Below are 12,815 nucleotides of genomic sequence, written 5' to 3'. Positions count from 1 at the left end.
TTTTGCAAAAACCCTTTGTATTACTTAAGATAGGTACAATTTGGTGAATAATTTTCTACTTTAGTGTTTATCGCCTTTTGTAACCGAGTATCTAGAACATTCGTTCTTAATCAATATAACTTACTTACAAAAAGAAATATATATAAAAAAGAAAGTAAAATAATATAAAATAAATTAAAATGTTTAAGTTTTTTTTAGCAAAAAATAATTAACTTAAAAAGAAAAGTACTTAAAATAATATAAAATGAAAATGAAAATTGCGGTCTGCTAATATCATAAAAAAATGGCATAAACAATATTTCAAATGCCAAGAGATTTGTGTGTGCTTAAGTACATATTTTGGGCAAAATAAATGACACGTGTTTTTAAAAGAAGAGTGAAGATTCATTTTGGTCCCTCACAAAAATTATGTAATTTAAATTAGTCTCTCACAATAAAAATTCGATTTAATATTTTATAATATTTAACCGGACAATATAAATTCTAAATATAATTAATCAAATTGAAATAAATAAATTAATATTTAATTGAATTGCTATTAAAATATTTGATCACTATTCAGTTTGAATTAACTAAATAATTATAAAAATTTATTTAATATTTAATTTCATTTGATTAAATATTTTAACAATTAATTGAATTACTATTATATTAATTAATTATTATTTAATTTAAATTAGTTTGAAATAAGTATATATTTTTTTGTATGTTGTTTAATTTCACTTACATAAAATTTAATTTATTTCTATTTTATTAAATATATTGAGAATTTACATTTTATTAATTTTAATTTTAAATTTGTGTATTATTTAAAATTAATAAATAATTATTTGTGTGTTATTTGAAATAAGTAAATGTTTTAAGTTAAGTATTCATCATTTAGAACATTAACAAAAGGAGTTGTGTGGTTTTCAAGGTGGATTTCGAAAAAGCTTACGATAGGGTAAGTTGGAATTTCTTGAAGTATGTTTTAATAAAGATGGGCTTCGGGGAAAATTGGCTAAGATGGATGGAAGGCACTATTTTTTCTAGCGATATGTCCGTTCTCATTAATGGTAGCATCACGAAGGAATTCAAAGTGGAGAAGGGGCTGCGCCAAGGCGATCCTTTATCTCCTTTTTTGTTCGTTTTGGTCACGGAGGTTCTTACGGATTTGATGAGAAAGGCCATCCTCAACGGAGATTTCCATGCTTTCAAGATTAACGAAGTGGAGGAGGTTAGTATGCTTCAATTCGCGGATGACACCTTAATTATTGGGGAAGGAGACACATCTAATTTGTGGAGTATGAAAGCGGTTTTAAGGGGCTTCGAGGTTATGTTGGGTTTGAGGATCAATTTTAATAAGAGCAATATCTATGGAATCAATGTAGGGAATTGGTATCTTGAGGCGGCATCTTCTTTTCTCTCATGTAAGATAGATAGCCTTCCGTTTAGGTTTCTTGGAGTTAAGGTGGGAGATAGCCCGAGGAAAATTTCTATGTGGCGGGATTTGATTTCGGTTATGAAGCATAGATTGGCTGTTTGGAAGGGTGTCCACTTAAACATTGCGGGAAGAGTCTGTTTGATTAACTCCGTGTTAAATTCCATCCCTATTTATTCTCTCTCTTTTTACAAGGCACCTTCAAAGGTTCTAAATGAGATTACCGCGATTCAAAGGAAATTCTTGTGGGGTGGGTGCGATCTTAAAAGATCTATTAATTGGGTTCGTTATGAAACGGTGTGTAAATCCCATGAAGATGGAGGGATTGGAGTCAAGAATGTGGAGGTCATAAATACGGCGTTATTAAGAAAGTGGAAGTGGAGAATTCTATCGGAAGATGAGGTTGTTTGGCGGCGTATTCTAGAATCAAGATACGACAATGTGAGGAGGAAAATGTTAATCGGCGACAAATCCGTTGTGGAGAAAAGGGATTCAATATGGTGGCGAGACCTTTTATTATCTGACAATTATGAATTGTTGTTGAAACATAATTTTACAGGTGCGTTTTTGTGTGAAGTCGGGAACGGAAGGAACGTACCATTCTGGTACGGATGCTGGGCTGATTTACAACCACTGATGGAGCTGTTCCCAGATCTGTATGTGCAGGCAGCGGCGGACGGAATGACAATAGCGGAGGCTGGCGAATTAACCACCAGCAGCGGTTGGCACTGGCGTTCGGATAGGGTGCTGCAGAACCATAACAGCAGCAGTATCGTAAACAGATGGCAGCAGCTCCAGATTCTTTTGGAGACGGAAAGGATGCTTTTCGGTGGAGAATTAATTTGGAGGAGGTTTTCACAGTTCAGTCTTGTTACTACAGGTTCTTTTCAAAATTGTCTGGACCTCCTATCATTGCTAATGTAGTTAAAGCTTCGACATACATATGGAAGGTACAAGCTCCTACTAAAACTCTTTTCTTTGGTTGGAGACTCATTCATGATAGACTAGCAACTAAAGACCAACTTTACAAAAAGGGAATTTTGGATTTTACCGAGATGAATTGCGTCTTTTGTTCGGTGGAGGAGGAGCGTTTATCACATCTTTTAGGAGGTTGTCAAGTGGTGAAAGAGATTTGGTTGAAGGTGTTAGAGTGGTTAGGATTTATAACGGATTTTTCGTTGGTGGATTTCATCACTTTCCCTTTTATTTACGATAAAGTGAACTCTTTAGCTAAAAGAAAGATTATAGGAGCTATTTGGCTTGCTACGTGCTGGCACATTTGGTTGATTTGCAACGCGATCATTTTCAAGAATGAGAAGTTTAGTTTCCTAGATTGTATGTCGGAAATTATGTTTAGCTCTTGGAAGTGGTTATTATCTAGCGGTAAGATAGCGAATAACTGTAATTTTCTTGTTTGGCGCTTGTTACCGCTTACTTGTTTCGAGTAGCAGGGCGTGGACGTTTTGTAACGGGAGGAGCACCCCTTATGCTTCATCTTAGTTCAATATATTTCATTGCCTATTAAAAAAAATAACCATAGAAATCAATTTGTCTAATTATAAAGTGATGATCATTTAACGGCGTAGACTTAGGTTGAAACCTTTGTAATTTTTATTTTAAATTTAGAATTATAGAATATTGTTAGAAATTTTGGGAATTATTTGTCATGAATGCATATTGGCCTAGTGGTAAAGACTTAAATTTTGCTAGGTCCGATGTTATAAACAATTTTGGCTTTTTCGATATTATTAAATCAGAATCGTTTAAAAATGAAATTAAAATTGAAAATAAATTTAGTATTTAAAACATAAAAAATAAATCTAACGTGGAGGTGCAGTCAAATTTTAAAGGTATGAAAAAAATCGATTTGAAAAAAAAAAATTAACATAATAACTAATATGGCCAGTTAACTTTTATAAGGGATTAAATCAAAATTTTTTGTTAGGGGATTAATTTCAATTGTGTAATTTTTATTAGGGGTCAAAATGAGTCTTAATTCTTATAAGAAATAATTTTAAAAGGGAAATTTTGTATTTATGGTAGTATTTGATTCTCTTAAATTTATATCATGATTTTTCTTTAGTGCTTACCAACTTGTATAGTAAAAACCAAATAATTAACAAAATTGATTTTATATGTAAATTATATGTGACTTGAATGCATAACCTAAAATGTATTTATTTTTATAATATTTAATTTATTTCATAGATTCCAAAATTTAATTTATGAAAACAAAACAACATACCCAAAATAAAACCAAATTCCAATTCATAAAAAAGGTTTGTTTTAAAATTTGGAATCTTTCTATTGGTTTCACGTTTTCAATCTGTCTAACCTAAGCCTAAAATCTGTTACCATCACTAATCGCGAGACTACCATTGTCGTCGGCAGTAGTAACATAATAATGGCGGAAGCAGCAGCATGGGAATGTGTCTTCAAATTTCTCAACAACCATGAAGACGACAAAGACAACAGTTACTTCAAGTCTCTCTCTCTCACTTGTTTCCAGGCAGTTCCTCTCCATCACCAACCGTCTTCGATTCCCTGTCGTTGGAGGTGTTGAATTTGTCACATACATGAGTTAATAATGCAGAACTCTATGTGATCTCAAAGAGTTGTCCAAGGCTTTTGCAGCTTTTACTTGAAAACTGTAATTATGTCTCAAATACGGGAGCGAAACATGTTGCAGAAAACTGAGATTAATTTGAAAGACTGCCATAAAGTGCATCCTAAGGTTGTTGACTCAATGATATTTTCAAGGCCATCATTGAGAAAGATAATTGTTCCACCACGTTATCGTTTCAATGCTGGAGAGAAGGAACTCTTGAGTCATGGATGCCTTCTTTGCTAGTGACGGTTTCCATCTTCACAACCTTTGATGTTGATTAGTACTAGTAATAATTGTTGATTAGTACAAGTAATAATTGGTTTTTTTCTCATAATTTTTTGGAATCAGTTTATGTCTTTTATACTCTCTTTGATTTCCAGTGATGGTTTCCTTTCTTAGGGTCTGTTTGGTTCAAATGAGGGGGAGGGGAGGGGAGGGATTTTAATGGAGGGAAGGGAAGGGGAGGGGAGGGGAGGGATTTTTTGTAATTATATATATGTTTGGTTCAAGCGAGGGGAGGGGAGGGAAGGGATTTCGTTTAAAAATATGTTTGGTTCACGAGGGGAGGGGAGGGATTTTAATAATAATTTACAATTTTATCCTTGTAATTTTATATAAGTGATATGATATTCAATTGTAAAAATTTCATAAATATTTTCTTGGAAATAATATTTGTATAACTGAGTGATTAAAAAGTCATAACTTATAGCATAATATTAAAAAAATTGAGTGCACTTGATTCGTATTATAACTCTCGACACAAAATAAACTATACGTTGATAACAACTCCTGAATACATAAAATAAATTATAATAAAAAACAAAAAACTATAGTAGTTATAATTTTTATTAAATAAAAAAAATAAAAAATAATTTGAAGGTGAAGAATAATTATAATAAGTTGATGGAAGGCTTGGAAGCAATAGAAAAAAAATTACAAAAAGAAAAGTAGGAACATGAAAGAAAATAATATTTTTAAAATAATAAAATAAAATTGAGGATATTTTAGTAAATACATTAATTTAATTAATATTAAAACTCAGATCCCCTCCCCTCCCCTCCGAATGGAATCTCCCCGATTCGGGGAAACGCAAAAAGTGTCATTTGGAGGGATTTTACTCCCCTCCCCTCCCCTCCTCTCCCCTCCTAAAAATTGAACCAAACACATTTCATTTTAAATATTCCCTCCCCTCCCCTCCCCTCCCCTCGCTTTACCTCGAACCAAACACACCCTTAGTCTCACTACTCTCTTTGATTTTCCTCATCAGAGAATTGGTCTGCCTTTCATTTGGTTATAGTTTGTTACTACCATCATGTAATACCTTTATTCTAATTGTTAATAAAATTGTACAGTCAGTCAGTTTCATTATGGTCTAGAATATTTTAATGAGAGTCAGTTGCAGAGTTAGTAGAAAATATTAAAAGAAAAGTTGATAGTGTAACAGATCTACATAACCTTTAGAAAGTGTTTATAATTTTGTTTCAATTTTCCACCAAAATTTCAGATTTTAAGGCAATATGTTGAATGTCATATTCTTAAGTTCAATGAGTTGAATGCAATGATTGGACTTTGTTTGAGATTAAGAAATCTATCCAATAATTATTATTCATTGCATCTAAAACTATGGTTCAATCATACACAACTCTAAATATAGATATTCTCTTTAATTTAAGAAAAACAGTTTGGTTCAACTGGTATAGTACCAGTTGAGTTTGGTTAAAAAAATACTGTGTCGAATTTACTATTGATCAATAATCCTCTTATCAATTTATGGCAAGAGCCTTAGCTGCGAAACCATCTTCACAAAAGGCTGCTAGCAGCTAGCCCCTGTGCAAGACAAATCTGCGGCTTTAGGAGTCTCTGATCTTATGCAGACCAATGACAACATATGGAACCTCAATCTACTATCTGCAATTTTTCAGCATAAACGTGTGCACGCAAACTCTGCATCAAAATGAAACTGATCAACACAACTGGACAGGTGTTCGTCAAGGAAACTAAACTACTCAGTTAAGACAACCGACAACCTTTATGTCAATGATTTCACAAAAGCAAGGTTATCGGCAATGTCGGGAGACTAAAAATCTGTGGAGCCTGCATATAGCACCTAAAGAAAAAACATTCCTGTGGAGCTAGACTTTGCCGAACACTACCTACACGTGCCCAACTCCGAACCAGGTGGGTTAACTGCCCAAATTCATGTTGTAGATGTGAGGAGGCCTAAGGAGCAGGTTTGGAGCAAAATTGGATGCGCGTCTATCATCGTGCCAAGACATGTATAATTAAAAATCTCTATCTTTATCAAGCAATGGAAATCAAATTCATTGAACTTACCTTGTGACGCCTCGATTTGTTTGTCTAATGCCTGGATGTTTGATCTCTCGAGACATTTTATTTCCTATTTGCAATGTATAACCTTGAAAAATAAATAATTTCAAGTTATCTTTAGCCATAACTAAGTGTTATCAAAATTTCTTCAACCATCAAATGGACCTTGTTCTTCTCAATAGCAGCAAAAATATACAATTCCAAGTTCGCAGCCAAGGCTCTTGCCATATATTGAAAAGAAGATTATTGATCAGTAGTAAGTACAACATGCTGGTAATTTCCTAAACCTAAGCATGTAAGTACCCAAATATAAACCTGAATCAACCTTTAACTTGTTGATTTCATATGCCAAATTTAAATCAATACTTGACCATCATTGGCTAGATACTCTAAATGTCACTAAAAAAATACAAATTAAATAACTGTAGAATGAATCAAATGACTGGTTTCTCTTTGATCAAGAATACCTATTTAATCCTTAACTAACAACCTCAACTCAACTGCTAAATTTTTTCGGAAACTGGACAGAAAGATTCGAATTACAAATGAGAAAATATCTTATTAAATAGCAAAATATTCACTGTTTAAAAGCTGAATAAAATTAGAAATTAAGATGACTTCCAAGTTAAATTATTATCTTTCCACCCATGTTGTCAATGAAGGCGCCAATAAGCATGACACAAAAATCGAATCCAAAGAAAAACTAAATATTAAAACTTCATGTAACACTCAACTGTATGCATTACATTGGTATTTAAAAATAAAAGAGTAATTTCTCAATGAAGAAAATCTAAATACCAAAAACATCTTACAATTTAGAGTTGAAATTTAGGAGAAGAAAATATGCTCATCACGCGAGAAGAGATTCCTTTTTTTAAAAGGCGACCTTGATAAAACCTTTGAGACAATGACATCAGCCTCCACTTTTTTACAATTTCTCAAATCAATCTCCTTAAGTTGTGTGCAATTTTCAACCACATGTATCATTCCTTTTTCTGTGACATAATTACAATATGCCAATTTTAGTTGCAAAAGCCCATGACAACTCTTTGAGATCTCATAGAGTGTTTTATCATCAACTCTTGTATATGACAAGTTCAACACCTCCAACTGAGGAACTACAAAGTTCATTTCAAGTAGCCTTATTTCACAACAATCGCTCAAGTTCAAATATCTAATCTTACAACATCTACTTAAAACATGACAAATACCTTTTTCAGATATGTCATCGCAACCATTCAAATCAAGCAGCTGCAAATTGGGGAAAATGGAGGCCACCGTTATGATGCTTTCATCATTTATGGAGGAATTGTCAGCCAAACACAGAGACTTCAATTGAGAGCTCACTTGAAAATTCTTGAAAGAATCAAAATTCCCAAAATCAATCTCTTCCATTATGATTTCTTCAATTGAATGACAGTTACTAATTATGGCAAACAAGGCTGATTCGGTGAGTTTAAAACATTGACTAAGGTTTATAGAAACCAAATGAGGAAGGAGCAAAGACAAGTCGGTAATATGATGATTATCTAGAAAGTAATTAGCTCGAAGACCTAGATGTTGTATCGTATGACACTTGGATAACAAAAAATAAACTCCATCGTAAGTATAGCCGGTACAATATTTGATGACAAAGCTTTTTAAAGGAAGACCTTCCCTTCCAATAGAGTAGAACAAATCATTTGAGAATTGCGAGCATCGGAACTTAAGACTAATCAAACCCTTCAAACTGAGTAATGAATCAATGAACAGTGAAGTAACATACTTTCCATACTTTAGGTTAATATTGGAAATAGCTAAAGATTTCAATGTTGGTATGTTACGGAGAGCCAAAGCAATATCTGCGCCCAGATCATGATGGAGGTTGAATCGGAGGTCAAGGAAATTAAGGTTGTAGAATCTATGGAGGATACGGCGGAGAAAGCAAAGACGTGGATAGCGAATTCTGAGAGAGAATAAGAGTGTGTTGGTTATGGAGAGGAACCGTTTAGAGACGAGAGATAGAGAGTTAAAGTCGCGGTTGTGGTTGTTGAGGAATGTGAAGACATGCTCCCAACAGTCATCGGGTAAATAAAAATCAGATTTTGCAGAAGTTTTCTTCCTCCTAATCTTTCTTTTCATACTGAAGAATCATGAATAAGGAGGCCGCCGCCACTGATATTTGGAGACCTAAACTAAATTAGGTATGTTTTAGAACATCAAAAAATGTAACCAACTAACACCAAATTTTGGGCTATATATCTAACAAATATAATTTTATTGAATTTTTCGTGTATAATTTAAATTTTGAATTATTTAACCTAATGGTCTATTTTTCTAAAAAAAGAACTCTAACATCATCCTAAAATACAATACATACAATTCTTAAATTACCTTTTTTTTTTTTTTGGCAAGTTAATGTCCAACTAGTTGACAGATCTTTATAGTCTCTCTAAATCCACCCGCCAAACCATTAGCAATCCACACATCTCATTTATTTAATTTTTTCATTATTTTTTATATATTATGATTATTATGAAATCATTTTATTAATAAAATAATAGTAAAATAATAATTATAAAAACTTGTGCTTATTATGATCCAGTTTTATTTTTGATATAAAATAAATTTTTTTATTTAAAAATTACTTCACCTCATTACATAGATTTTTTTTTTCTTTTCAAATTAAATTTGTTTGGATGATTTAGTCAAATTTTATTTTTACTATTTAATATTTTATGGTATAGTAATATAATAATTAGAGTTTTAACTCCTACAAATAAATAATTGAAATGTTGCGGATTCAAATTTGTGTTCGTATAGTAAAATGTCTCTATATAGTTACTAATATGTCAAATTTGTGTTTGTATAGTCAGATGTCTCTATGCAATTACTAACTGAACTCACATAACAAAATTTAACTAATATTTTTTATTCTCATTTTATTGTTATATTTCATGTTTTTCTTGTTATTGTTATGTATATAATATTCTTTTTAGCTTTTCAAATAGATATATTTTGTGAAGTAAACATGATTGAAAAAATTCACTTAGAAACTATTAAGAGAACAAAAAATATAAAGTAAATCTAACAAGATTTAATTAATCAATTCCAAATGTCATTAGAATTAAATCATTATAATGTTATTATTGTGATTTTAAATTTTATTATATTTTAATATTGAGATAAACGTAATTAAAATTGGACACGACATTCAACCAGTAAACATACAGGTTCAAGGTTCAATATCCAACCTGAACTGAATCAGAGTTGAACTGGTATTGGTAAATGATTTATATATTAAATTAATAATAGATATGTATGGAAATTCTAAAAAATATATGAATAAATTATTAAATTAATTATTCATATCATAAAAGTGTATTTTATTGGGTAAATTATTTACAAACACCTTTTGTTCAGCTCAAATATTTAGGGGTTACTTTTTCTATTCCTAGAGTATGTTTAATAAAAATAGCGGTTGACTGATAAGTTAGATGATAGTTTATAGTTTATGTCTAATGACAGATAATTTATAGTTGATGGTTGAGACTGATGGCTTATAAGCTAATTAAAGTGTTTGGTAAAATTAGCAGTTCAACTAACTTATAAAAAGTATTTAATGCATCATTATTTTATTTTAAATTAAAATAAATTATAAAAGAGAAAAGTGGATTTTTATTAAATAATAACAATAGAAAAGGAAGAAAAAAATGATAAGCTATAAGCTAAAACGCTATTTGAAATAGCGCCTGAAAAATAATTTTGGGTTAATGAACTTTTTCGTCCCTTTAAATATTTTAAATTTCGTTTTTAGTCCCTCCAAAATTTTCCTTCAAGAAATCGTCCCTTCAAAAATTTTCTTTTGAACTATTGATCCCTAACGTCAACTTTCATATTCAAATTCATACAGGTTCCACGTGGATCCGTTCAAATTCAACTCTACAAGTTTTAGCAAAATTCCATCAAACTTCTTTCATGTTCATTTAGAAATTACAACCTTTATTCACCTTACAAACCATACCAATGCCTTACTGTTTTTACACTTTTGGAACATGGAACAAAGAAAAAAGAAACATCATAAGCTTATTTCTAAACCTAAAATCTTTGAGTTCCTAAGCTCCATTGAACAAGTTTTAAACTTTTAACTTCCATGAGCTTCGTTTGGCCTTCATCAGGTGTTAAGAACCCATGAGACCACGCAGCTTCTTTCACTTCCTCTTCCGTAAACGGTCTCTCCAACCAAGCCACATCATTCTCATTCAAACAACTAAAAGCTAGGCCCTCCGGTAACGGTCTATCATGGTCTGCTTCCTTGAAAAAGTTGAGAAAGTAGTTTTTAGCCTCTTCCTTAATATTCTCTACACCTTCCACTCTACCTTCCTTTCCTTCCAAGGATGTAATGGCGTTACGTCTTTGTCTTCCCTTGATAGCATTGTGAAAAAAATTAGAATTTCTGTCACCCTCTTTCAACCATAAGTTTCTTGATTTCAAACGGAGCATGCTTTCTTTCACACTCAAATCATTCCAAATCTCCCTAGAAGCTTCTCTTCTAGCTTGAACCAAATGCTCAACATTTCCTTCTATGTTCTCCTCAATCAACTTGTCTAAATCATTTAATTTGTCCACCTCCTCCTCCACCTTTAGATCAAACCAACCAAAGATATCACGATTCTAACATCGGAGCCTCGACCTTAAAGTTTTTAGCTTCTCATACAAGATGAAATCACCCCTTCCATTAAACCTCAATTTATCCCACTCTTCCTCTATGAAAGCCTTAAACCATTCGTTTTTAAACCATCCATTATTAAACCTAGAGGGTTTAGGCCCCCAATCAAAATTCCCCTTGTTCAACCGAATAGGCACATGATCTAAAATATCCCTTCTTTCAATTATTTGATCTAACACCTTCCAATCATCTATCAACTTCCTCGAAAGTAAGAACCTGTCTATTATACTCATTGCCTTGTCGTTGTCTTTGAACCAAGTGAACTTTCCTCCTACACACGGGATGTCTACCAAATCCATTTGCTCTATAAATTTACGGAACTCCTCCATACCTTTTGTGAAACGGGAACCTACTTCACCTTTCCTTTCTTCTCTACTAACAACCTCGTTGAAATCTCCCCCGACACACCACTCCTCTTTACCTCTCAATCTCTTCTTTTCCACCAAGGAATTCCATAACAACCTTCTTTCCTTCATACTACACGGAGCATAGACATTCACCAAATTATAAGCCAACCCTTCCCAATTTGTATTGATACAAACATAACCTTTTCCAATGATGCTGTAGTTTAAGGACAAAGACCCTCTCCTCCAAAAAATTACCATGCCTCCTGCAGCACCAACAGAATTGCTAGCAGTCCACTCTACATCTCTACTGCCCCAAAAGTCACACGCTAAAGAATCATTAAAGCTGGAAATTTTGATCTCTTGAATGAAGCACACCTCTACTTTATTAGATTGGATCAGATAACTAATTCTCTTCTTTTTGGAAGGAATTCCCCCACCCCTTATGTTATATGGATAAAAATTCATGATAACAAATATTGATTCACATTCTTGCTCTTCATGCCCTCCTTATCTCTCAATTCCATATCTTCTATCAGCTTCTCATTCATAAAGTCTTCCTTACCACTCAACACCCTCAATTCAACTATAGAGCTCCACACCTTTTTCCCCACATCAGATTTACTAGACAATCTATTATTGCAGCGATGAATATCAGATTCTAAAATAGAGTTGCAAGTGAAAGACTCACAGATGGAAATTGTGTCGTTTGAAGAGATCGTCGTTTCCTGCTGGTCACATCCTTACTTCGCTTTGCTGCCTCCTCTTGGAGCTAAGCACGCATAGAATGATGGGGAGATGTTAACCTTTTTCCCCAAATTGCAAACATATTTCTTCTTTTTCTTATTTGGCTTTTTTGGTTGAATGTTTTGACAAGCCTTATCAAAAGACATTGGGCCTGAGTGATAACATTGATTCTCCCCCGGCCCAATTTTCTCCAATAAACTAGAAGCTTCAATGTCGGTCCTACTAGACACGTGGTTATTATCCAAAAGATTATCTCCTTCCACCGAATCCCCTACTCTGCTAACATTTGTGCTATCCTCACCTTTATTAAACTCCAAAAACACCTTTCCAACTTCTGCCTCGTGAAGCGACACTACATGCTTTACATGTAAGTCAAATACCACCTTTTTGCTTTTTGATAAAGAAACCTCCTTTTCTCGAGTAACTTCTTGTCTAACACAATAATTTTCATTCTCGATGTACACGTTTTCTCCACACTTCCCATCCAGAGCTGATTCATCAAACCTCCATGCTTTCTTCGGCAAGTTCTGGTTTTCCTCCGCTTCTTCAAAATTGAAATCCTCCGTAGATGCTAGAGAAATTGTTTCTGATTCAACCATAAACCTTCTTCCATGCGCCTTTAACAGGGATGGATCTTTTTTCATGCTAACGTAGAAGGAA

At 33.0% G+C, this 12,815-nt stretch overlaps 3 protein-coding genes across 3 annotated transcripts; 1 reads left to right on the top strand and 2 right to left on the bottom strand.

Moving 5' to 3' along the window:
• Positions 1–2,202: 2,202 nt before the first annotated feature.
• Positions 2,203–2,868, top strand: LOC131639579 (uncharacterized). Its single transcript, XM_058910061.1, has one exon. The coding sequence runs from the start codon at positions 2,203–2,205 to the stop codon at positions 2,866–2,868; it is 666 nt and encodes a 221-aa protein (XP_058766044.1).
• A 4,316-nt stretch (positions 2,869–7,184) lies between these two features.
• On the bottom strand, positions 7,185–8,477 carry LOC131639578 (uncharacterized). Its single transcript, XM_058910060.1, has one exon. The coding sequence runs from the start codon at positions 8,475–8,477 to the stop codon at positions 7,185–7,187; it is 1,293 nt and encodes a 430-aa protein (XP_058766043.1).
• A 1,956-nt stretch (positions 8,478–10,433) lies between these two features.
• On the bottom strand, positions 10,434–11,876 carry LOC131639577 (uncharacterized). The gene is made up of 2 exons (XM_058910059.1): positions 11,244–11,876; positions 10,434–10,976 (listed from the first exon to the last, which is right to left on the bottom strand). The coding sequence occupies exons 1-2, from the start codon at positions 11,874–11,876 to the stop codon at positions 10,434–10,436; spliced, it is 1,176 nt and encodes a 391-aa protein (XP_058766042.1).
• Positions 11,877–12,815: the final 939 nt, after the last annotated feature.

Source organism: Vicia villosa, unplaced genomic scaffold (assembly GCF_029867415.1).
Source record: "Vicia villosa cultivar HV-30 ecotype Madison, WI unplaced genomic scaffold, Vvil1.0 ctg.002690F_1_1, whole genome shotgun sequence".
Classification (NCBI taxonomy): Eukaryota; Viridiplantae; Streptophyta; class Magnoliopsida; order Fabales; family Fabaceae; genus Vicia; species Vicia villosa.
The sequence above is the reverse complement of the archived record's forward strand: the minus strand, read 5'-3'. Positions and strand labels throughout refer to the sequence as shown.